A 25830-nucleotide genomic window follows, 5' to 3' on the forward strand; every position below is an offset into this window, starting at 1 on the left:
GTCCCCAAAAAACACAGCTCACTGAGTTGAGGGGTTAACTGAACAGCCCTTTGCTAAACAGAGCATGGCTGAAAATGGATCTAGTCAGCCATTTCAGAAGTCAGAGCTAGAAATTCTGTTATCCAGGAATAATCTATTGTCTGATGGTTTGGGCCCACTTGACTGCATGCAAAGCCAACAAGTCTTATGCAAAATTTGTATAAGCAGAACCACAGCCAGCATCTACTGAGTCAGAGAACGCATGAATTTTTCAGAGAATGACTTCAAGGACAGAACCATGGTGGCAAAGATCTGGACCAAAAAGATCTCCCTGGGCCAAGAAAACGAGCCCACCCATGTGTGGAAAAAGTTAGGTCCACCCCCGCACTTGGAGGGGGTGGCCTTGTGCCCCGTTTTTCAGGACAGTGCTCAGAGACGGGGGGGCCTACGTCTCAGCATTCACAGGGAGCCTGACCACCATGTGATGCACGGAGAGGGGGAGCCTTCACTCCGGGGTTCAGGGAGAGCACAGCTGCTGGACAAGCACTTGGAAAGGCTGGAGCTGCCACACCATCAGATATGGAGAAAAATATCAATCTATAGATGTCTCTCAGAGTTTGCCTTGCTGGGTTTCAGACTTGTTTAGGACCTGTGCCAGTTTGAATGTATTGTGTCCCCCAAATGCCATTGTCTTTGTAGTTTCATGGGGCAGAAGTTTCAGTGCTGGTTAGATTTGCTTGGAGTGTGCCCCACCCAGCTGTGGGAGATGATTCTGATGAGATGTTCCCATGGAGGCGTGGCCCCGCCCATTCGGGGTGGGCCTTGATTGGTGGAGCTATATAAATGAGCTGACTCAGAGAGAGGGAACTGAGTGCAGCTGGGAGTGATGTTTTGAAGAGGAGCAAGCTTGCTAGAGAGGAACGTCCTGGGAGAAAGCCGTTTTGAGGCCGGAGCTTTGGAGCAGACGCCAGCTGCCTTCCTAGCTAACAGAGGTTTTCCGGACGCCATTGGCCGTCCTCCGGTGAAGGTACCCGATTGCTGGGGTGTTACCTTGGACGTTTTGTGGCCTTAAGACTGTAACTGTGTAGCGAAATAAACCCCCATTTTATAAAAGCCTGTCCATCTCTGGTGTTTTGCATTCTGCAGCATTAGCAAACTAGGACAGGACCCATGGCCCTTGGTTTCCTTCCAATTTCTCCCTTCTTCACTCTTGTATATTGGTAACAGATAACTTGTTTTCTAGGTTTCACGGGTCCATCAGACAGAGGAACTTAACCCTAGGCTGGACCACACCCTCACTCATTTTGAGGAGACTTCACACCAAGCAGTTACTGAAATGACTTTAGGATGCTATGATGGAACAATGTATCTTGCAGGTGGAAAGAACATGTCTTTTGAGCACCCGCAGAGCAGACTGTGGTGGATTGAACTGTGTACCTCAGTTTAGACATGTTCTTGGTCTTGGTCTGTATTCTGGTGGGTGTAGACCCACTGTAAATAAGATCTCTTCAAGATGTCACTTCAGTTAAAGTGTGGCTGAACTGAATTATGTTGGGCTTGAATCAGATACTGGAATCCTTTATAAGCAGAGTAAAGGTCAGAGGAAGAGAGCAGCCACAGGGAGAAGCCAGGAGCTGGAAGTCAACGGAACCCAGAAGAGAAAGATGCCGCACGTGCATTCTCACGTGTCGGAAAAGCAACGGAACCACAAAGGCTGCCGGCCAGGCAGAAGCCACCAACCCTGGGGGGAAGCAAGCCTTCTGCCTCTGAAACCATCACCCAACAAATTCCTGCTGCTAAGCCAACCCATTGTATGGCATGTTTTAGCAGCTAGGAACCTAGAACAACTTTTGGTATGTTGGCCACTGTACAGCTGCTAAAGCAATTAATTAACACCTAAATAATCCTAAATTTGAGCTGACTAGCACCACACCACTCAAATTAGCCTCATGAAGTGGCCTATTAACATTTTATGTGCACAATCTGCATCATTTCAATATAAGTGTGATTTTACACATTAATGACTAGGTACATCAGTTAATCCTAATTACAAGGGGAGTGAACAATCCTAAGTCAGAACTAAAAACCAAAAAATGGGGGAGGAAGGCTGCCAGCATTATTGTAAGCATTTGCCCCTCCCCATTTTTTCATTTTTGTCTTTATCCCTATCCTTATTCAGAATGTGACAGCAGAAGCTAGGCCTTTAGAAGAGAACACAAGCAGAAAAAGGGAAGAAAGCCAGGGGCAAGACTTCTGTTTCCAGTTATGATGGAGTAAAAGGGACTAAACTTATGCCCTGTCTCAAACAACTATAAAAACTGACAAAATATAGGACACAAGTGTTTTTCAGACACCGGACAACAGGCAGTACAGGGCAGTGATTCCTGAGAGATGGCAAACAAATGAGGTGAACACTATGATTGTCCCATATAACTGCCAGGAAGTTTCCATGAAGTAGGACAGAGTTGAGAATCTGGGGAGACCAAGGTGGCAAGAATTCATAGAACAGAATACCAAAGAGAAGAAAGCTGAGCAAGAAAAAGCTCTAAAGACATGCAGACGGTTCCTCTCAAGTCTTAAGGTGAGTGCTGCTTCGCACATGTGTGTGAAAAAAACTACCTGAGACCAGAGGAAGAACTATCTGAAAAGAAACAGAGAGGAGCAGGCACAACAATCTGAGAGCCCACACAGGGCTGGGAGTAGTTTGTGATCCCACCAGCTGGAATGGGGAAACCTCCTAAAACGTGGGGCATCAGAGAGAATACACAACACATGGGGCATCAGAGAGACTCCTCAACAGGATATTGCCTCAGGGCCAAAGCAGTGTTGGTCCCATGATAAAGGCTGCCCTCGTCCTGCCTAACTGTTCCAGTTTGCTAATGCTGCCATTATGCAAAATACCAGAATGGATTGGCTTTTATAAAGGGGGTTTATTTGGTTACAAAGTTAGTCTGAAGGCCATGAAAATGTCGAAATTAAGGCTTCAACATGAGGATACCTTCGCCAAAGGAAGGCCAATGGAATGTTGCTCTTGGGGCGCTTGTCCTCTCTTAGAGTCTCTGGAGCCAAATGTCAGCAAAAGTCTGCTTTCAACGGCCATCTCCAATATGTGTCTCTAAGCCACAGCAAGCATCTGGGCCCGTGTGGCTCTTTTAAAGTACTCCAGTAAATCAGTCAAGACCCACCCTGAATGGGCGGGGCCACACCTCCATGGAAATAATCTGAACAAACGTATCACCCAGAGTTGGGTGGGTCACACGGCCACTGAAACAATCAAAGGATTCCAACCTAATCAACACTAATACGTCTGCCCCTACAAGACTGCATTAAAAAGAACACGGCTTTTTCTGAGAGGCATAATATATCCAAACTGGCAAACTAACAAAGCTTAAAACTAAGCCTTGGAAAAAATCGAATTATTTCCAAATAATTTATGGCATCCCAAAACAAAGCTCAAGAATATTTGAAGATTTTTTTTTTAAGTAGACTGCTCTCCAACAAGACAAAATTCACAATATCTGGCATCCAAGAAAATACTATCAGGCATACAAGAAGCAGGAAAATACAATCCATAATGAAAAGAAAAACTGATCAATAGAAAAGCCTAGAAGTTAAACAGAAAATAACATTTGTAGACAAGGACATTAAAAGTTATACACATATGCAATAAGTTCAAAAAGGTAAAGGAAAGTATGACCATGTTAGAGATACAAGGTATATATACATACACACACACACACACACACACACACACACACACACACACACACACGGGGGGGGCACCAAATCAAACATCTAGGGATGGAAATTAAACAGCTGAGATGGAAAATGCACAGGATTGGAATAACAGAAAATTAGACAGTACAGAAGAAAAGATTAGGTAACTTTAATATAACAATAAAACTGTCCACAATGAAGCAACATAAGAAAAAAAAGTCTGGGTAAAAAAATGAACAGAATATCAGTGAGCTGTGGGTAACTTCAGGCAGCCTAATACAGAAGTGACTGGAGTCCCCAGAGGAGAACACGGGGAAGGGAACACATATTTTTTAAAATGGTTGAAAAGTTTCCAAATTTGATGAAAACTAGAAAACCACATATCTAAAAAGTTCAATTAATTCTAAGCAACATGAATAAAACTACTCCAAGGCACAAAATAATTAAATTCTAAAATCAGTTATAAACAGATATCCTTAAAGTACCCAGAGAGAAAAAGATTTTTTTTTTCCATATTACATATGGAAAAACAAAGAGAATAAGAATGCAGAAAACTCCTCATCAGAAACAATGCAAGCTACAAGACAGTGGAGAGACAGCTTTAGAGTAGAGACCAAAAAAAAAAAAACTATCATACCAGAATTATAAACACAGCAAAAAATACCTTTCAAACATTTAAAGTGACACGATGTCAGTGAAAATGGCTGAATAAGGACCTCTGAAAATCTTCTCACCCATAAAAGCAATGAGAACAACGGCAAAAATTGCCAGAATCAACTTTTTCAGAATTCTGGAAATTAAACAAAGGCTTGCAGCAATTTCAGGAGCATTTGTTGAAGAAAAACAGTTGAATCTTGGTAAGAACATCAAGCTTTGTGGCATTTTTACTTGCCCTATGCCCCTACACACACACACACACACCCCTCCACTACACCCTTAAAAACCAAGAGCCCACAGCCACGGGAAAGGAACCCCAGCCCGGCAGCCAGGAAGGAGCAGGAAGGGATGGAGTTCCCCCAAGGCCTCCTCCACAGGGAGCTGCCGTGATCTGAGCTACAGGATTCCCGGAACACTCCACTCACAATGCTGTCTTTATTTGATGTGACTCACAACTTGCTCAGGGTAAACAGCCTTTTCTCAATGAGCATCTGTCGAAAACAATTACACTGTGGCTGCTTCAACTAGTGGATAAACAGGGAGTAAAAACCAGTCAATAGAAACTGTCCCTGAGGAAGATCAGATGTTGGACTTACTAGACAACACTTTAACCAACTATTTTAAATATTTACAAAGAACCAAAGACAACCATGTCTAAAGATCCAAAGGAATGTATGAGATGATTTCTCATGAGTAGAGAATATTTTTAAAGAGACAGAAGTTACAAAATGTTACAAAACAAATTCTGGAGTTGAAAGGCAGACTAACAGAAATGAAAAATTCACCAGAGGGATTCAATAGCATTTGATCATGCAGAAGAATCAGTAAACTTCAAGATAGGCCCACTGAGATCATCCAGTCTGAGGGGCTGAAAGTTAAAAGAGGGAAGAAATGTGAGCAGAGCCTAATGGACCTGTGGGACACCACCAAGAATACCAAAGTGTACATAAAGGGAGTCAGAAGAGAAGAGAAAGAGGGTACAAATAAAGAATACTTGAATAGTGGCCATCCTAAGTTTTATGGAAAACATTAATCTACACATCCAAGAAGCTCAACAACTCCAAGGAGGATAGATGCAAAGAGATATACATCTAGATACTTCAACATTCAACTGTAGAAAGACACAAAGGAATTTTACAGCAGCAAGACAGAAGCAACTTATCATGTACAAGGGGTCCTCAGCAAGAGTAACAGTTAATTTCTCCTAAGAAACCATGAATGCTAAAAGCTTTAGGACAGTATTTTCAAAGTCTACAAAAAAAGACTGTCAATAAAGATTTCAACAGCCAGCAAAACTTTCATTTAAAAATAAAGAAGAAATGAAGATATTCCAAATAAATAAAAACTGAGAGAATTCATCACAGACAGAGCTGCTCTACAGTAAATACTAAAGGATGAAACTTCAGGCTGAAATGCAGGAACACTAGATAGGAATTCAAATAAAGAATTAAAGAACAACTATATAGGTAAATATTAGACAGTATAAATTATTTTTTTGTTTCCAAGTTTTTCTCATATTTAATTTAAAATATGATTGAGTAAAGCCATTTTATAAATCTGTGATGATGAGACTACAATGTATAAAATACATAATTTGTATGAGATTAACAAGGATTGGTTTAGTTTAAAGCACACTTGAGAAAAGGAAAAGGGACTGAAGGTTTGAAGGCAGTGGAGACATTTATCATTTGGGTGGTGGCCACAGATGGGGGTTTGGGCTCTGGGGACCCCAGGGTGGGAAAGCCAATTATTAATTACGCCAAAGGTCAGTGCTGAGGCAAGTAGCTTAGCCAAAGTAATTTGGATGCTGAAACAGTACCCAAGACATTTTGATAGCTACGACGATAACTGTAATGGGGACAGGTTTGGATGCTGAAACAGTACCCAAGACATTTTGATAGCTACGACGATAACTGTAATGGGGACAGGCATAAAACACAAAACCAAATCACCAGGGATTTTCGATGTTTTTTTCCAACATACAGATAAAACAAGAGTGCTCCAACTGCTATACATGACGAGTTGTAAACATTTTATTATAAACCAAAATAACCTACTGGGCATAGGAAGGAGCCCTTCAGTGCCCTCAGTGGTCCTGCCCCACCCTCCCATGGCATCACCGGATATGGTACTCCCTAAAGCACTTGGCGTGGATGCCCTTCTGGCACTTCTCACACCGCGTGTTGGTCTGTGAGTGGCACAGGGCACACCGGGTCCGCTTGTCCTGGTGGATGATCCAGTGGCCGATCATGTCGAAGCGGCTCTCGGTTTCCAGCCTCCTGCTTTGCCTCCCTTGAGATGATATGTCGGCGTTGCTCTCCAGGTACACACAGGCCACGTATCTCCGGAACGCAAGGAGGTCCACCTGGGCGTCTCTGCAGCAGATCCTGTGCAGCTGCCATGCATTGTTGAGGGCGGCATCAATGACATAGCCAATGAAGCTCGAGTACCACTTCATGCCCCGTATCTTCACCTTGTAGTTGGCAATGTTCTGGTCCATCCGGCTGACACCCCCCACCTTCTCCTGATACAGCCTCACCAGTGACGGCTGGTGGACCTGGGTCCGCGCGTTGGCTGCTCCCGAGCACCGACTCGCCAGCCTCATCGGCTCTATGCCCACAGCGTTGGAGCAGATGTTGACCACGCTGCTATCGTGCCAGCGGCACACAATGATCTCCTCACTCTCGTCAACCTTGTAATCAAATGAGCCCCTCTTCATCTTTTTCAGTTCCTTAGGGTCTTTAAGGGGACATCTGTCAGTCCTGTACTCACGGATAGTTCCTGTGGCCTTCACCCCCTTTTTCCTCAAGATGGACATCAGCTTGACACTTGTAAAAACCTTGTCAAAAAATATGTGGTATGGCAGACAGCCTCGCTGCTGAAGTGCATCCACAAATTTTATCACCATACTGCCTCCTAAATCCAAACCCTCATCTGGCTTGGTGAACAGTGTGCCCTGAGAGGGCTCGAACCACACTAAATAGCCTCTGCTGGTTGTCCCACACCAGATCTTGTAGCCAAGCCGGGCGGGTTTTCCCACGTGCAACTGCTTGGACCCCCCGTGCCCAAAGTACTCACACATGGACTCGCCAAAGCTGTAGAACTCTTCCAAGGGCGCATGTTTCTGGAAATTACAGTTCATCCGGACAATGAGAGGCCTGACCTTGGCAAACCTATCAGTTTCAGCGAGTTCACTGTTATCTGCAAAATGCAGGTATGAGAAGATCAGCTCAAATCTGTCCCTTCTAATTGCATCAGCCACAAGGTGGTGATGTGAATCAGGAGATGTTTCCCAAAACATTCTTCTCCTTGGATAGCAGATATACCCACTTAAAATCAAAATGCCCAAAACACACTTCAACTCTTGGGCTGTGAGACCCAGGTTGAAATTCTTCTGCCAAGCATAACGATTGGTTTCATTAACAATGAAATTAATGGTTCCTTCATCAAAAAACAATTCAAAGAGGCCCACAGGACTCAGCTCCTGGCTTTTGAGATACTCGATATGAGGATCTGATGCTGTCCAATTGCCAAAGTCAGGTCGGATATCTCTTTTGGTCCAAACCCGCTGCAACCCGAGGCCAGTCTTCTGCCTCTTCTTCGCCGGCTGCACCTCCGCATCATCACTGTCCTCCCCAGTGCCAGAGTCCTCCAACACCACAGAGACATGCAGCATGCTCGCGGGCAGGTAAGCGCCTCGCCGGCCATCCTCATCACCCGAGTCCTCGTCGGTGAAGTCCTCCGCAGCATTCTCAGGAGGCGAGATGAAAATCTCCTCCCCGTCATTGCCACACTCTTCTTCCTCTAGAGCACTGAGAAACTCAAGCAGCTTAGTGGACTTCAGCTTGGAGCGGGCCTCCCTCTCACCAGTGGCGTCTCTACAACAACAGGAGATAGAATCAGAAAGAGGCAAAGGAAGCAAAGTGTCTGCACCACGCATGGCTGAGTCTTCCAAAGAAAACAGCTCTGTAGCACCAGCAGCGAGGAAGGTGGACCCCATGGAAAGCACCTTGGCTTGAGCAGTGCCACTGATCTGGCACAACTGGGCACAGGCACCAGGTAAATGAATTTTCCAGATCAACACAGATTAGTTTTTTTCCTGGAGTTGCACAAGTCAACTTTGACACTACAAAGGCAACTAAAAATTTTTCATGTAACATTTTGAGGAAAACACAAGAAAGCACAGGCAAATTCCTAAGCTATCCATAAATTCATTTCTTATACCCCTTTCTTATTAAGTTTGGATAGAAATCTGTAACTCATTGTTGGTGCAACGTTGGGTAAGCACAGTGGCCAGATATGCTGCACCAAAACCATGCCTACCACCTCAGTGCAGGGGACGTGTTCGTGAAAGACATTTCTCTGTAGAGATGATCCCTTCTACAACATACGTGGGTTACTGAAAACAACACATGATAGCAGTAACAGATTTTACTTGCAACTAACAAATTAGATGGCAAAATAATTATGAAAGCATCCCTGAGTCCATTTGGGTGTTTGCTTACATGTTAGTAAAGATTTAACACTTATCTTTGACCATAATACCTGATATTTGTTTGAATTGCCTTGGAAATGAGAACTGTTTCACATGTAAGTGTCTCTTCTAATAGGATTAGGAGAGCATGAGGTTCTGCTCCCATTATATGGAGAAAAAAAAACTGGGACCAATGATCTGACAGAGTCTGGAACAGAAAACCAGTTGAAACTGCTGAAGGGGAATCTAACAACCTTCTGCAAACTGCACTTTACTGGTCCGCAGTGAGCCAGGCTCTTCCAGGATGGACATAGCAAACATCTAGCTTTACCTTAATAACTGCACACAAAAGGACCAAAGAAAGGATGAATGGTTTATCTTTATTCAAATAAAGAAACAGAGAGACAGAGTGGGTACCCACACAGATCACTCTATCACATTGTACTTGCCAAATTCCCAAAGCAAATACACATTATTTCATTAAGGAGATTTTCCAAAGAAATCACAATAAGTGATATCAAATTGTCCTCTCTCCTTATAAAATGAATTTGATTGCTACCCCTCTTTTCCTGAAGTCTGGGATTTCATACTCCTTTAAGGTTAGATGACTAGAAAATCTAATATGGCTGCTGCGATGGTTGAGTTCACATGTCAAATTGGTCAGGTGATGGTTTTCGGTCAAACAAGCTCTGGCCTATCTACTACTTCAAGGACATTTTGCGGCTAGTCAATAAATCAGAAGGCTGTTTTATTAAATCATCAGTCAATAGACTGCATCTGTGGCTGATAACATCCACAGTCAACTACGGGAGTATCTTCCACAATGTGAGAATGCAATCAGTTGGATTTAATTCAATCAGCTGAAGACTTTTAAGGGAGAAGAGAGAAATGTCAGTTCCTCAGCCAGCCAGCCTCTCCTGGGGTGTTCATGTAAGACCTTCATCAGAGTTGCCAGTTCGCTGCCTGCCCAACAGATTTTGGACTCACGCATCCCCACAACTGCATGAGACACTTTTATAAAATCTCATATTTACAGATATCTCCTGTTGGTTCTGTTTCCCTAGAGAACCCTGACTAATACACCTTGGTACCGGGAGTGGTTCTTGAGAAACAGTATCTTAAAAAGTGGTTTTACAACTGGCTTTCTACTCTGATTAGATTCAAAGGCACTAATGACTCTATTCCAATAATCAAGATGGCACTGACAGTCCATGGCGTGAGCTGGCAATGGAGATATGCAAAATATCACCATTTGATTCTCCTAATCATACTCTTGTACAAGGCAAGGCTCTGGGTGATAGTGTTTTTTGACACCTTAAAAGAGTTTTGTGGAGTTAAGAGGTATAATGATGTTGGCTGCTTGTTCTTAGATCCCTGGATATAGTTATAAGAAAAAGGGATGAGCTGAAGGCTTCAAATTTGCAACTTAAACACTGTATGAAAGATATAAAGGTTTCTATGTGTGCCCTGAAAGAAAATCTTATTTCCTGTGGCCACAGATTTGAAATCTCTGAAAACCAGACACAGAGTCTCATTGCACAAATAGCAGATTTACAACGTAAATTAAATCTCAGCCTCACAGGGTGTGTGCTGTTAGAGTAAAAGCATTGATTGGAAGAGAATGGGATCCTGAAAATTTGGTTGAAGACATATGGGTTGATGATGAGTCGGGGCACTGGAATCCTGGAATCTGCTGAGTCTTTGCAGATTCATAGCAAATGAAGTGAGGGGATGGGCACATGCTCATGGAATTATCTGGTCTTACCATGTTCCCCATCATCCAGAGGCAGCTGGGTTGATAGAACAGGGGAATGGCCTGTTGAAGACTCAATTACAGCACCAACTAGGTGGCAATACCTTGCAGTGTTGGGGCAGTGTTCTCCAGGAGGCTGTGTATGCTCTGAATCAGTATCCACTCCATGGGGCTGTTTCTCCTATAGCCAGGATTCATGGGTCCAGGAATCAAGGGGTGGAAACAGGAGTGGCACAACTCACTATCACTCCTAGTGATCCACTAGGGAAATTTTTGCTTCCCCTGACTGCAACCTTAAGCTCTGCTGGTCTACAAGTCTTGGTTCCAAAAGGAGGAGTGCTTCCACCAGGAAACACAACAATAATCCCACTGAACTGGAAGTTAAGACTGCCACCTGGCCACTTTGCGCTTCTTATGCCTCTGAATCAACAGGCAAGGAAGGGGATTACTGTACTGGCTGGGGTGATTGATCCTGACTATCAAGGGGAAATAGCACTGCAGCTACACAATGGAAGTAAAGAAGAGTTTTCCTGGAATGCAGGAGATCCCCTGGGGCGTCTCTTAGTACTACCATGCCCCGTGATTCAAGTCAATGGAAAACTGCAACAACCCAATCCAGCAGGACTGCATGTTGAAGTAAACAAAACCGAATTATATGATAAATGCCTCGAGTGATGAAACTACAACCTTTAAAACACAACCATTAAAAAAAATTGACTGACATATTATATCATACCAACTTTGTGCTTGGGAGTGAAGATGGAATTATTTTAGGATTTTCACATTGTAAAAGAATCAACATAACCACTGAAATGGACTTGGTCAAACAAGTACAGACAAGGGATACCTTTGCCCATTTCGTAGGAAAGACTGCAGTGACCTCAAATCAGCAACAATTGATAAAACTCAAGACTGATCTGGATTCAAGAAAAGTACAAACAAAAGGATGGAGTAGCTTCGTTTGTGGTTCAACTCCTCTGGCATCTGGTGTTGCCTCCGTCTGTGTGGCGGCCGGCATGAGGACAGATGGGGGTATTTTATGCATGTGTCTAGTGAACCTCTATGTAATATCTAACCCCTTTTTGGTTCTCTGCTCTACCCTGGGTGGGCCAAGGAAACACAGGGTGTCTCATCCCTGTGAGAACTTAGAACCTTCCTCACCAGCAGCAAAGCAGATGAATTCCCCCAAAAAAATGGTAGTGGAGCCCCTTTTTTGAAGGGATTGAGCCCTCTCTCTGCTGCTCTAGGAGCTGCATCCCATGTGGCACTCTGGCAGAGTCCCTCCAGGTTACTCTTTCGAGTACAGAAATATTTTAATGATGGGAATCATTCTAAAGAGAAATTACATACTTTCTTCTTAACTAAAGAGCTCCAAATGGGCAATCTGCTCCAGGGATAAATCCAGATGGCTCTGTCCTCACTACCCTAACAGTAACCACCTATGAAAGCCTGGGTGCTGCAGTGACCCTCCGCTGCTGCCCCTCCCTCTGTGGTCCCAGCAGCTCTGCTTTCATGTTTCTGCCTTACCTGTCTCTTCCTTTCCTCATTCCTTCAACATATTAAGTTTCCCTTGCTTCCCAAATTCTCAAATTCTTCCTACATCAATTCTCACTAACCAAATCTAGGCACTGAGCAGACTGAGAGCGCTTTAGATGGCTCCTTTGAAATCTGGTATCTTACTACAATGTAACAACAATTCAGGAGCCAAATTTGGAAAACAAGGAAACCCCAGCTATTTGAACCCCCACACTCTGAATGCAGCAATGGGAAATGAGAGGCACAGGTATTTAATGACCACCTCCCATTAGCAGGTACTACCCCAAAGGCTGGCAGTGGGCAAACTCCACTCTCAGAGTGCACAGCATTTAGGTTTAATGGAGGGAGACAGGCAGCAGATGAGCAAACTGGTAAACATACAGGATAATGTCAGATGGTGATGAGCGCCATCCCACATGAGGGGCAGGGAGTGCGGCAGGGGTGCTGTTTAAACAGGGTGGTCAGGGGACACCTCACGGAGCAGACAGTCTGAGTGAAAGATGAGCCGTGCAGACACCTGGGGCAAAGGCGTTCCAGGCAGAAGGAGCCCCAGCACAGAGCCCCGAGGCTGAAGGAACTTGGCATCTGGGGAACAGCAAGGAAGCAGGTGACACTGCAGATGCAGTGGGCAAAGATGCAACTGAGGGAGGAGATCCAAGCAGAGGCACCAGGGGTGGGTCGCACAGGCCCCAAGGCCCTTGCAAGGCCTTCTGTTGTGCTCAGCTGTGACAGGAAGGAATGCCAAGGGGATGCGAGCAGAGCAGTGAGGTGGGTCAGATTTAGGTTATGAACAGATCACTCCAGCAGGAGAACGGACTAGGGAAGCTACTGCTTGTGCCATCTCCAGGCCCCTTCCTTGCCATCTCCAGGCCCCTTCCTCCCCAGAAGGATGCATGCTTTACAAAGACTATTTCTCTCTAGACCCTCACCAGGGACTCCGGAGCTGAGTTTACATTTCAGATTCACTCAGCATCACTTCCCAGACCCTGACGGCGCCAGTCCTCAGCGATGGATGTCAGGCCGGGGCACAGGGCTGCCCTCTGGGGAGGTGAGGCACTCATGAAGTTCTGCACGGGCCAGGAGGAGAAACCCACTCGCAAGGGAGAACAAACCAGAAACCCTTCCTGCCATGGACCTCAGACTGCGACACCATTCCTGGAAGACAGGCACATGCCATAGTCCTCTTCTAACGTTCCCCCAGCACCCAGTCCTTCCCACAAGGACTTCTGATGAAACCTAGTTGAAACTGAGACCTGGTGAGGCAAGAGACTGGAGCTAGCCTTGCCCAATATTCAGCAGCAGATCTCCCACCTGTGGGAGCCCAGGGCCTGGGCCTTTCCCTAGAATTCTGTGACATTTAAGCACACAGCAGCCTGTGTGACGTGACGCAGAGCAGTTAATCAAAACGAAACCAGCACCCCTCATCCCAAAAGGGAGGGACCGCACAGATGGTCACTCTCCCTCCTGCATTAACTAAACCTCTCCAAGGTTCACCGATTCCCAGAACCGAGAGTGTCACCCCTTCCTAGCATGTGGCTAATCTAAATGCTACAAGACCCCTTTATCTCATACCCACTGGAATGTTTTTGTCTTGGGCCTCTGTAACTGGCCTTGCTGATTCCTGCCAGACGCAGAGAGTGCTTTCACACTGAGCTCCGACCCGGCCGCCGTCAGAGCAGCTTGACTGACTCCTGTCAGGAGGTTCCTGTCTCGCTCCGTCCCTGGTGTTTTCATTGGTCTCTCGGCCGGACGGGCCCCTGCAGGCCGGAACACCCCCCGAGCTAAAGCTTATCCACCTTACAAATACCTTCTGGACACGGACAAGGCCACAGAGACTAAAGCAGGCTGGGAAGTAACCATCTGGTTCATTCATAAAGATGAAGAAAAGTAAATTACGTTTTTTAGATCAAGTGTACCCGCTGGTGCTACACGCCATCACCATACTGCACACCTGCCCGCCTGCCCCATCCTGTCTCCATTCTTAACCTTCTCTCTCCTCCCCTCCCTCTTTATGCTTCCTGGGCACCAACTGCTTGGTGAGGCTCACAGGACTCAGGGCTAAAACTGTCATCAACCTAGATTTCCAAAAACAAAGCAGAATAAATTATTTCCATAAAATATTTTACAGAACAGCATTCCTACCTTGAGGTTGAAGCCATGCTGAATGGAGCAGCAGAGGAGACTGTTGTCTTTAGTCCCAGAGTCTAAGAATCTGTAATATATAAGTCCATTTTAAAAAACCTTATCTCAATAAGGGAAAATAACCATTTAAGGAAAATAAATATCCAACTCAAAGTCCTTTTTCTTTACATATTATTTACTTAACAAGAACATTAACTTCCATTTGTTTCTGAAAGCTTGGAAATGAACTATATACTTTGGGGAGCTTGGCTAGCTCAGGAATAGCACTGCCTTTCAGAGAGAAATGGATAGAATATTCACAGGAAACAGTGCCTGGTTGAATGTCCAGCAAGAGAGAAAAACAGAATATTCTCTCATCTCATTCCTCACACGGTGAGGAACAGGCTTTCTCATTTTAAGAACTACTGAGATTTGGAGCCGATTAATTTTTTGTTGGGATATTTAGGAACATCCAAGGCCTCTATCCTCCCCCACCCCCAACTGTGACAACCAAGTATGTCTTGAGACATTGCCAAGTTTGCCCTGGGAGGGCAACCCCTGCCCTCCCCCTGCCACCCGCCAGCTGAAAACCACTGCTCTAGATCAGCGCTGCCAATACAACTCTGCAATGACAGAAGTGTTCTATATCTGTACAATCCCATGGCATAACTACCAGCTTACTATAAAGCACCTGAAATGTGGCTAGTGTGACTGAAAAACTTAACTTCTTATTGCCCTAATTTTTAAATAATTTTAACTTAAACAGCCATATGCGGCTATTGGCTATGGTACTAGACGCTGCAGTTTTAAATGTATTAACAGCTAAGTCTAAAATACCAAGAGTCTCAAACTTTTAAAACACATTAAAAAATCACAGAATAGGGAAATCTTTCTTTAAGAAAGCCAAAAAGCCCACACTATAAGGGAGGACAGATAAATTTAACTACATCAAACATGAACAGGTCAGCGGTGGGCAGCCCCAGTGACTCCCCTCCTGGTATTCAAGAGGGCGATACTCTCGAGTGTGCACTGGCCCAGTGACCGACTTCAAGTGCACAGGACATGGCGAACGTGATGGGATGTCACCCCTGAGCGAGGCTACCAGGAGACTGGAGCTTCTGTCCTGGGCACTTTCTCTCACCCCTCACTCGCTCGCACTGAGGGAAGCAAGCTGCCATGCTCTGAGCAGCCCCACGGAAAGGCCCAGGGGGCAAGGAACTGAAGTAAGCCCCGGACAGAAGCTAGAGGGAACTGAGGCCCTCAGTCCAACAACCATGAAGAACCGAATCCCGTGCAGCTTCTCCCCGTCCCTGCGCCCCGATCGCGCCTTCAGAAGAGACCGCGGCACCGCGGAACCTGGGACTGCTGCCTAAGGGAGGCAGAGACAGAAGAGCTCAGCTAAGTCTGTGGCGCATCACCCACACAAAATCACAAATTTTTCTTGTTTTGAGTTTCTAAGCTCAGGGGTAATTTGGGATGAAGGAACAGATAACTAATATAACATTTATATAAACAAGCCATAAAATAAAACACGAGAAACAAAAGCCAAAGCCAAAGACTGAGAAGAAGTTCACAAAGCATACAACAAGCAAAGAACCCATATTCAAAGTACATCAAGATTTCTAAAAAAACAGTGAAAAAGACTAAACAACCAATGGGGGAAAAATGGGCAAAACACTACACAAACAATGAATCCTAAGTTAAACCATGGACTTTAATTGATAGTACAATTATTGAAATGTGCTATCATCCACTGTAACAAACATTCCACACCAATGCAAGGTGTTGGTGGTGGGGTGGTGTCTGAGAATCCAGTATTTTATACATGATTGTTCAGTAAACCCACAACCTCTCTAAAGAAAAAAAAAATGTGCAAAAGATGTGAAATGAAAACTCACAAAAATGGAAACCTAAATGGTCAATTAATACCTGGAGAGAGGGTAGGCTTTGCAAGAAATCAGAGAAATACAAATCAAGACAACAGGAATGACACATCTCCCACCTACCAGCCTGATAGAAATGAATATCTGCCAATACCAAGGGCTGTGAACACCTGAGGAATCTCTCCGAAGCTGAATATGGACTAGCTGTCGCCCTAGCAGTCCCCCTTCTGAGTACACAGTCTGGTGAAGGACCCACCAGAAGACACACAAAGAGAAAACGGTACAATAGGGCACTCAAAGAATTGGCTCCTCCACTGAAACAACCAAAAACTGGCAAAGACCAACAATCAATATTTTAGGAATTCTGGAATCTAATCCAGTGCTTTCACCAACCAGAGAACTTCGTAATGAAGGAAGCTGACTTTCGGGTAAGCAACTGGCATTTTCGCTCACTATCCTAACACCCCTAATTCCCCACCAAAGTGGCAGTAGTTGTAAAGATAGAGGCCCAAGCATTCCTCGTGTAGCTTGCTGGAGCCAGGAGGAGAATACGGATCTTGTTCTTATAATGCTGTGACTGGAGACACACATCGCACACCAGTATGGAACACTGGAAGGGCCGAGATCGCAGAGCAGAACTAGACAGGGTCTGCTGAGAATTAAAGGCACCGTAACACTGCACACCGGTGGGGAGCTGTGGGCTGACAAGCACCACCTGCTGAGCAGGACAGGCAAAGTACAGAGTCTAGAGGCCTCACAGGAAAGACTGGCACCCAGAAGGGTCTCATCCCCAGGGATCCTTGATACTGATTACAACCCCTCCTGAGTCCTGGGGCTGTCTTGTCTGGGAAAATCTAACTGAGATGAGATAGATCCACCTGGGGAGATCCTCCTTAAAAAATAAAAATTTCATACAGGCAGGGCAAGAACCAAAAGAACAAGAGCTAAGAAATTCTGGTCAGCTAAACAGAAGCTATGCTAGAAGTCTAGAATAAGATGAACTGAATGTCAAAGAACAGATGGAGAACAAATCCAACCACCAAGAAAACCCTAGGTAAAAGAGAGAAAATGATCACTAGAATAAACTAATCAAGGAAATCAGATGCCTAAACACCAGCAGAAAATCATGATGCATACTAGGAGGCACAAAGATATAGGCCAGTCAAAGGAACAAACTAACACATCAACTGAGACACTAAGAGAGATTGTGAACAAGAGACCTGCTCTACAAGAAATATTAAAGGGAGCGTTACAGGAAGATAGGAAAAGACAGGAGAGAGAGGTGTGGAGAAACGTGTACAAATGAATATTATCAATAAGGGTAAAAAGACAGTAACCTCCAGGGAACCTCTTTTGTTGTTCAGATGTGGCCTGTATCTCTAAGCCAACTCTGCAAATTAACTCACTACACCCCCCCTATGTGGGACATGACCCCCAGGGGTGTAAGTCTCCCTGGTAACGTGGGACATGACTCCCGGCAATGAGCCTGGCACAGTACTGTAGGAATGAGAAAGCCTTCTTGACCAAAATGGGGAAAAGAAATGAAAAACAAAATAAAGTTTCAGCAGCTAAGAGATTTCAAACAGAATCAGGTCATTCTGGAGGTTAGTCTTATGCATTATATAAATATTGCTTTAATTTTCTAGTGTATTAGAATAGCTAGAAGGAAATACCTAAAACTGTTGAACTGTAATCCAGTAGACTTGATTCTTAACAATCATTGTATAACTATATAGCTTTTATCATATGACCATGTGATTGTGAAAACCTCGTGACTGAGACTCCCTGAATCCAGTGTATGGCCAGATGAGAAATAAAATAAAGACAAAAAAATAAATAAATAATAGCTAGGGATAAGGGATATGGGATGTTTGGAGTGTTTGTTTTTTATTTTTATTTTTTATTTTTATTTTTTTATTTTTTGAAGTAATGAAAATGTTCTAAAATTGTGGTGATGAATGCATGACTATAGGATGATACTATGAACCACTGATCATATAATTTGGATGGATGATATTGAACATATCTCAGTAAAAGTGCATTAAAAAAATACTGTGGCTGTGTATTTTTATCTGTCTGGTGGATCCCTGAGGGACTAGTGCAGAGGCTGACCCTTGTTTTGTAACCCACAGTAGGCTGGAGTGGTTTTTCAGGGCAATGACATTTGCCAAAAAATTTAAAAACATACACTGCCTGTGCTAACCTGGGAACAGGGATGGTGAATGGGGGATGGAGCAGACAAATCCAAAAGCCTGGGAAGTGGAATGCTGAGGAGGATGTTTCTTGGGGGAATAAAGGCTCAGAAGACTCACCATGTACAGATGCACCACACAATCCCAGAACCAGATACATGCTCAGGAAAAACATAATAGGCCTGCCAGAAAGGAGTACTACACATAAGGAGGTGGCAAAAGCTAAAGTAAATTTGTAAGCAGCCAGCTGAGAAATGAAGGTATCTCCAAGCTCACAGCCATGCTGCAAAGTCCAGAATAGTAGCAGATTTTCTTTTCTTTTTTGGGCTCCAGGCATTTAAGGAAATCTGTCAGGACGAGACTCTGGTGACCACACATGACTATGAATACAATCATTGGACAATGAATACAATGAATACAATCATTGGAAAAGTGACCAAACAAAAGCATAACTGCAGCCATCAACAATCATCAACAAAATACCCTGGGGAAGGGGAGAACATGATTTATAAATAATATTCAAAATACTCAATTATCAACACCAAATTACAAGGCATACAAAGAAACAGGACAGTATGGCACTTACACAGGAAAAATATATTGACAGAAACCATCCCTGAAGAAGCCCAGATATTGGACCTACTAGACAAAGACTAAATCAACTGTCTTAAATATGCTCAAAGAGCTAAAGGTAACTATGAACCAAGAATTAATGGACCCAGGAAAAAGACATATGAAGAAAATCAGAACATCAACAAAGAAATAGAAATTATTTTAAAACACAGAAATTCTGGAGCTGAAATATATACAAACTGAAATGAAAAATTCACAAGGGTCTAACAGCATATTTGAGCAGACAGATGAAAGAATCAGCAAACTTGAAGACAGAACAATTGAAACTATCTAGTTTGAGGACCAGAAAGAAAAATGAATGAAGAAAAGTGAACAGAGCCTAAAAGACATGTTGAAAACCATCAAGCATTCCAACATATGTACAATGGGAGTCCCAGAAGGAGAAGAGAAAGACAAAGGTTCAGAAAGAACATTAGATGAAATAATGGCAGAAAATCTCCCAAATGTTACAAAAACATAAACTCAAAGAGATCCTCACTGAGACACATAATAATAAAACTGCCAAAAGCCAAATAAAAAGAATCCTGAAAGCAGCACAAGGGAAGCAACTCATGACATACAATAGATACTCAGTGAGATTAACAGTTGACTTCTCACCAGCGACTGGAAGTTTGAAAGCAATGGGATGACATATATAAAGTACTGAAAGAAAAAACTGTCAACCAAGAATTCCATATCCTGCAAAACTATTCTTCAAAAAGTGAAGGAAAAATTAAAATATTCCCAGGTAATTCCCCACTCTCTCTCCTGCCTCAGGATCATGCTTTCTTCAGAAGTGAAAAATGTAGTAACATGTGCACAATGTTTCAGCCAAGAAAAGTCCAATAGAGACTCAACACCTAGGTTTTTACAGGGCGCTGGTCCTGTAGACACTCCTCTGCCTAGGATGTACCAAGTTTCCAGATTCCAGGCAAAAGACAACATTGTAAGCAAGTCCTTATAAAGATATCAGCTTCAGCCCTGCTATGTTAACTCTTTTTTGCACAGTCAATAGAACTGATAAACCTCTAGCCAGATTGACTGGAATTAAAAAGGGAAAATACAAATCACTCATATCAGGAATGAAAGAGGGACCATCCCTGCAAATCCTACAGAAAATAAAAGGACAATAAAGGAATATTATGAACAACTTCATGCCAATAAACTTGAAAACAATGGTCCCAATCCACCCAAAATCACAAAAGCTCTTAAGAAAAAAAAAAAGAAAATCTGAATAGCCCTACATCTATTTAATAAATTGAATTGGTATGTAAAAACCTTCCCACAAAGAAAATTCCATCACCACATACATTCTGGCATTTGAGGGCAGATGGTTCTCTGTGGTGTGTCTCTGGGGGTGGGAGCTATCCTGGGCATTGTAGGATGCTTCCCAGCATCTCTACCCTTACCCTCTAGAGGCCAGGAGCACCTCACCTCCCAGCTGCGGTAACCAAAACTGTCCCCACACACTGCCAAATGTCCCCTAGGGACAAACTCCCCCATCCTCACTCCAGTTGAGAACCAATGTCCTAGAGGAATCACCACACTCATGCAACAGGAGGTACTGACAAGAATGCTCACTGAAAGCACTGTTTATTGACAGTAGCAAGAAACTCAAGACAGCCCAGAGGGCCATCACCAGAATGGATGCAGTGGAATACACAGCAGAGACAGCAGATGAGAACTTCAGCCAAAGCAACCTCACGATCACACCAAGCAAAAGCAAAGCAAGTCGGAAGAAGAATACTTGCGGTATGATTTCGTTTTACAAGGTCGAAAAAAATTAAGTAAAACTATACAATATATAATCTGGAAATATATACATCATAAAACTACAAAGAAAAGCAAGGAAATGATTAAGATGAACTTCAGAATAGTGGTTAGATCTGAAAATTAAAAATGAGACTGGGGAGGCACACACACAGAGGGCTTCTAAGATTCTGATAAGGTTCTGTGCCTTAAACTAGAGGGATATTTAAACTTGCTTCATAATTCTTTAAATGGCTCTTACGTATTTCATGCATCTGTGCATGTGTATTTTACACACACACACACACACAGGCACAAGGCCCCTTGCAGAGAATGATGTGGGCAAGCACTCAGATGGCCCCATCAGTGCAGCAGGAGTCCCACAGCTGTTCTGCAGTGACAATGGAGTGGCAGGTAGATGTTCTCTACAGGTTAAGGGCACAAGTGGCTGGCACAGCTAGAGGAAGAAAGCCAGAATGTGGGATTCCTCTGACCCAATAGTCTGTCCCTCATAAGAATCCTCACAGAATCCTTACAGTGCAGCTTACCTGAATCTTCTCAGTGCCCAGCCAGAACCCATCTCAGCGTGTCCCTCCAGCACCTCAGTCCACCCACCTCCTCCCTGGACCACCTGGCATAGTTGTTACCTCTCCTACAGCTTGTGAGAAAAGCTCACTATCTACAGGCCCACAAGCTTCCGGGTGGGACACATCCCATGTTCCCCAAAGCCCCATGTGCCCTCGCGAATGCCACTCAGGAGACAGGGCAGCTGCGGGACTCCCGCCTCCCTTCTGTCCTGACTTTCCCCAGATGTTGTGAGCTGTGGGAGAAAGACCCCGGCCCCTCAAGCCCTCCATCCATGAATACGTAGCTTATAGGAATGTGGAACACGGAGCCTCCACTTACAAGCTGTGACTGTGGGCAGGTCACCCACCTTCTTGTCCCCTTGCCTGTAAAAGGGGAGCGTCGTGTACATACCTCAATAGGGTTGCCATGAGGATAATGAGAGTCCAGTGTGTGTAAGGCACTCACATCACCTGGCTTTACAAGGGTCAGCTGTCATTTCAGAGCCACAACCCATCACCCACCATTCCTACAGCCAAATGTTCTGAAAAGTGACTGTTTCCAAAAGTCTGCAGCACACTCTTTTGGCAGCAAAACTTGGCCAAACTCATCTGAGGTCCCTTATAATCCTCATGTATGCCACTTACTATAGATAATCATACATTTTGCTGCAGAAATACTACGTTTGATTAAGGGGTGCTTCTGTGTTGTACAAAATTCAAACGTTCTGACTTCTTACCCCCAACTGGCCCAGTTTGGTTCAGGAAGTGTGACCTGTATTACCATTTCACAAACACTCTGCCCTTTAGCAGCTCATTCCTTTTCCTCTGTTGTGTCCTAGGCAGCCATTGTCCACTCACCAACAGCTGGTGACAGCCCTGCACTGGTCACTCCAACATCAACCTGTCCTCGTAGCCCGAGAAACTCCCAAGGACACAATTCAACCTGGTTCCAGGATGGCCACTCAGCCAGTCCCCTAGCTCCTCCCCAGATCTCTCATCCTGACCTTGGTTCAAGCCACCCCGTTCCCTAAAACACTCTTCTCCGCCCATCCAGGGTTTCTCTATCACAGTTTTTGCCACGTTAGACTGAAACGACCCACCATGCACTCCTTGATGGCAGGGCAGGTGCAGGACTTACTCATCTTTTGATCCCCAGAAGCCAGCATGGCTCCTAGCATGCAATAAGCACCCCATAAACGCTCCTTGAGCTGAACTAGTTGTGCTGCAAGGCACCCATTCCACCTCAGCCTGGAGCAGACCTTCATTTTCATTTTCACTTTTTTGCTTTGAGACAGCTATTTAGAAAAGAACCAGAACACTTGATATGATTTATCCTAACCAAAAACATTCTTAAAAGAGTCTCTGAAACCCTGCATAGGAAAAGTCTGTCAGTGGACAGTTGAACACATTGGACTCAGCAGAGCAGAGGGGGTTGGCTGGGCAGGAAAGGCGGCAGAAGTCCATTTCTTCCTGACCATGCTCCCCAGGCCTTCCAACCTTCTTGCTGTGCCTTGCAGAACCAACAGAGTAATGGGACATGGGTTACAAGTGCCTCTACAGAGTAACACAAAGTCACAGTGGGTGTAAGGTCCACAGAGGCTGTTGGGCGATCATATTAAGCACCCCATCACTTCTTCATTCATTCGGCAAACATCTAAACTGTCGACTATACGCCAGGCACATATGAATAAAACTGCAACTATGCTGTGGCTACCAAGGACAGCAGGTGGGAGGATGGCCTCAAAGACAGAAGGGGAACCACAGGAAGGCTGGGTGGCCAGGAGGCAGCCTGGGTCAAGAACAAAGTGTGGCCACCTGTGCCAAAGCTGCCAAGAGTTTCAGCTGGACAGTCTCAACCGGCCTTGGCACCCAGCAACGGGACCCCTTTACTTGAGATCCTGAGCCACTCTGAAAGGGATACAGGAGTCGGAGGGGCAGGAGGTGACTTCCACTGTTCAACATATAAATTCCTCCAAAACGACAGGGCAACTAAATGCAACTAAATCCTGAATTGGATCCTGTACTACAAAATGTAAATGGATGTGTCAGTGGAAAAATCTGAATAAGCTCTGTAGATAACAGTACTGCATCAATGCTGAGTTCCAGTTTTGCTGACTGGACTGTGGTTAGGTAAAATGAGATTAGCATTTGGGGGATCTGGGTGAAGGGTATCTGGGAATTCTTAGACCTAGTTCTGCAACTTCTTTAAATATTGAACTATTTCAAAATTTAAAAATAAAACATTATTTTATAAATATATATGTCTCAGAGTTGGGAGTAACAGTTTGGAGGCTTTATGGAAACCAGAAGATCATTTTGTTAAAGCTAGTCCAATCTTGTGGGTATAAACCTCTTGTGGGTGGGAACTTTTGATTAGGTTATTTCAGTTGAGGCACACCCGAAATGGGTCATAATACTCTTGCTGGAGTCCTTTATAAGAGTATGAAAGACAGAGAGAAGACACAGAAAAAAGCCTCAGAGAAGCTCAGCAAGAAAGACACAGATGGAGCAGCCTGAAGCTGAGAACAACAAAACCTAGGAGAGAAGGACCAGCAGATGTCCCCATGTGCCTTGCCATAGGACAGAGGAGCCCAGGATCGCGGATGATGCCTTAATTTGGACATTTTCACAGCCTCAGAACTGTAGGCTTGTAAACTAATAAATACCCATTGTTAAAAGCTAGCCCAAATTTGGCACATTGCGTTTTAGCGAACTAAAACACTGGGCAAGGTGCTTTAAAAGGGCTTGGGAAAGAACTCTGTGAGACAGCGGCACCCTCCCTTCTCTTTTCCCACTTCAAAATCAAACAAAAAGGAAAAACAAAGACTCTCTGAAACCTCAGCCACACCAAAGAAATACCTATGCTGCAGAGAGACCCAGCAACCAGCACCTCCCTTGTGCAAGCCCCAAGCCCCAAACCCCGAAACCCCCAAACCCCCAGGCCGCCCTGCCCAGGCCCCGCCCTCACTCCACCCCCCGGACTGTCGTGGCCCCGCCCCTGCCCAGGCCCCACCCTCGCTCCACCCCCGGAGTGTCGACGCCCCTCCCCTGCTCAGGCCCCGCCCCCTCTCCATTCCCGGGCCTGTCGTGGCCCCGCCCCTGATCAGGCCCCGCCCTCACTCCACCCCCATGCCGCCTGCCCCACCCCTGCTCAGGCCTCGCCCTCACTCCACCTCCAGGTCTGCCGTGGCCCCGCCCCTCCTCAGGCCCCACCCTCGCTCCACCCCCGGAGTGTCGACGCCCCGCCCCTGCTGAGGCCCTGCCCTCGCCCCATCCCCCGCCCCCGCCTTAGCCCATCCCACCCTGCTTCTAGCCCCGCCCTCCGGCACGCTCCGCCAGGCCCCGCCCCCTCGAGGCCCCGTCCCCCAGCTCCGCTCCCCGCGCGGTGAGAGCGCCCCCAAGCGGTCCTCATGCCGCCAAAAGGCCCCACTGTCCCGCCCGCCCAGGACAGGCCTGGCGTGTCTCAAACAGAGACCACCCCATCCCCGACCGGACCGCAAAAGAAGCAAGTCAGGCATCCCGCGAGCGGCCAGGCGGGCGGGCGCCGCGGACGCCGTTGAGAACCGCTCCGTCAGGGCCCGCCGCTCCCAAACCCCGGCCTAGCCGCCGCGCTGGCGGGGCGTCGCCTACCTGCCCAGGGCCGCGCCAAGCGCCGCCGGCAGCACTGCGCAAGCGCCGGCGTCGGGTGTCGCGGCCGCGCAACGTCCGGCACCCGAGCGCTCGCCCAGCCGAGCCGCGCCCCCGGCCACGCCCCCGGCCACGCCCCCAGGAGCCCGGGGTGGTCCTGACGCAGAGGGGCGGTGAGGGACCATCGAGATGCCGCGGCCTCCGGGCCGCCTAGAGCAGCCCCGGAAGTGCCCCGGGGCGGGAGGGTCGACACTGGAGGTGTACCCCACCCGTGTTGGCGGACCCCTCCCACCGCTCTCACTCACACCCCAACTCGGTGTTCGCCTGAACGCTCTCGTCTGTGCTGCTCACGAGGGCACGAAGCCTTTGTTCTCTCTAGGGCTGTAGTTCCTAAAATGGGGTCCCCAGGCCACCTGCAGCATCTCCTGGGGACCTGATAGAAACGCAAATGCAGGGGCCGCCCCAGACCCGCTGTGGATGGGGCCAACAGTCCGGGTGAGTGTGATGCAGACTCGAGTTAGAACCGCTGCTCTGGAGCAGAGTGTCCCAGCCTTGACGCTAGTGTCATTTGGGGCAGAAGACGTTTTTTCTTAGGGAAGGCTGCCCTGTGCATTGTGCGTAGGGTCGCGGGATAAAACATGGGACACCCAGTTGAATTTGAATTTTAGATTTACGACGTTGTTAACCTGAAATTCAGATTTAACTGGGCGTCCTGTCTTTTGTCCGGTGGTGATACCTATTTGTATTTTTATTTGCTAAATCCGGAAACCTTAGTTGTGGGATATTTAGAAGCATCCCTAGCATCCAGTAGCGTCTTAAACACCCCCTCGCCAGGTGTAACAAATAAAAATATCTGCAGACAGCATTCCCTGGAGGAGCAAAACCAGCCCCCACCCCCTCCTTCAGAACCACACCCCTATAAGGTCTTTGTCCCATTGAAACTTGCCAGTGCTGTGGTAATTCA

The 25830-nt window shown here is 45.8% G+C and overlaps 1 protein-coding gene across 3 annotated transcripts; it reads right to left on the minus strand.

The window, feature by feature from the left end:
• Positions 1-6368: 6368 nt before the first annotated feature.
• On the minus strand, positions 6369-24946 carry PGBD2 (piggyBac transposable element derived 2). 3 transcript variants are annotated; one of them, XM_037817611.1, is made up of 3 exons: positions 24870-24946; positions 14259-14328; positions 6369-8231 (listed from the first exon to the last, which is right to left on the minus strand). In XM_037817611.1, exons 2-3 carry the CDS (start codon positions 14273-14275, stop codon positions 6470-6472), a joined length of 1779 nt encoding a protein of 592 aa, XP_037673539.1. In that variant the 5' UTR covers positions 14276-14328; positions 24870-24946; the 3' UTR covers positions 6369-6469. The 3 variants fall into 3 exon arrangements, with proteins under 3 accessions (XP_037673539.1, XP_037673541.1, XP_037673540.1); XM_037817613.1 differs by lacking the exon at positions 24870-24946 and adding an exon at positions 22579-22595; XM_037817612.1 differs by lacking the exon at positions 24870-24946 and adding an exon at positions 21977-22541.
• Between the last annotated feature and the right edge of the window lie 884 nt (positions 24947-25830).

This window comes from Choloepus didactylus, chromosome 24 (genome assembly GCF_015220235.1).
Source record: "Choloepus didactylus isolate mChoDid1 chromosome 24, mChoDid1.pri, whole genome shotgun sequence".
NCBI lineage: Eukaryota > Metazoa > Chordata > Mammalia > Pilosa > Megalonychidae > Choloepus > Choloepus didactylus.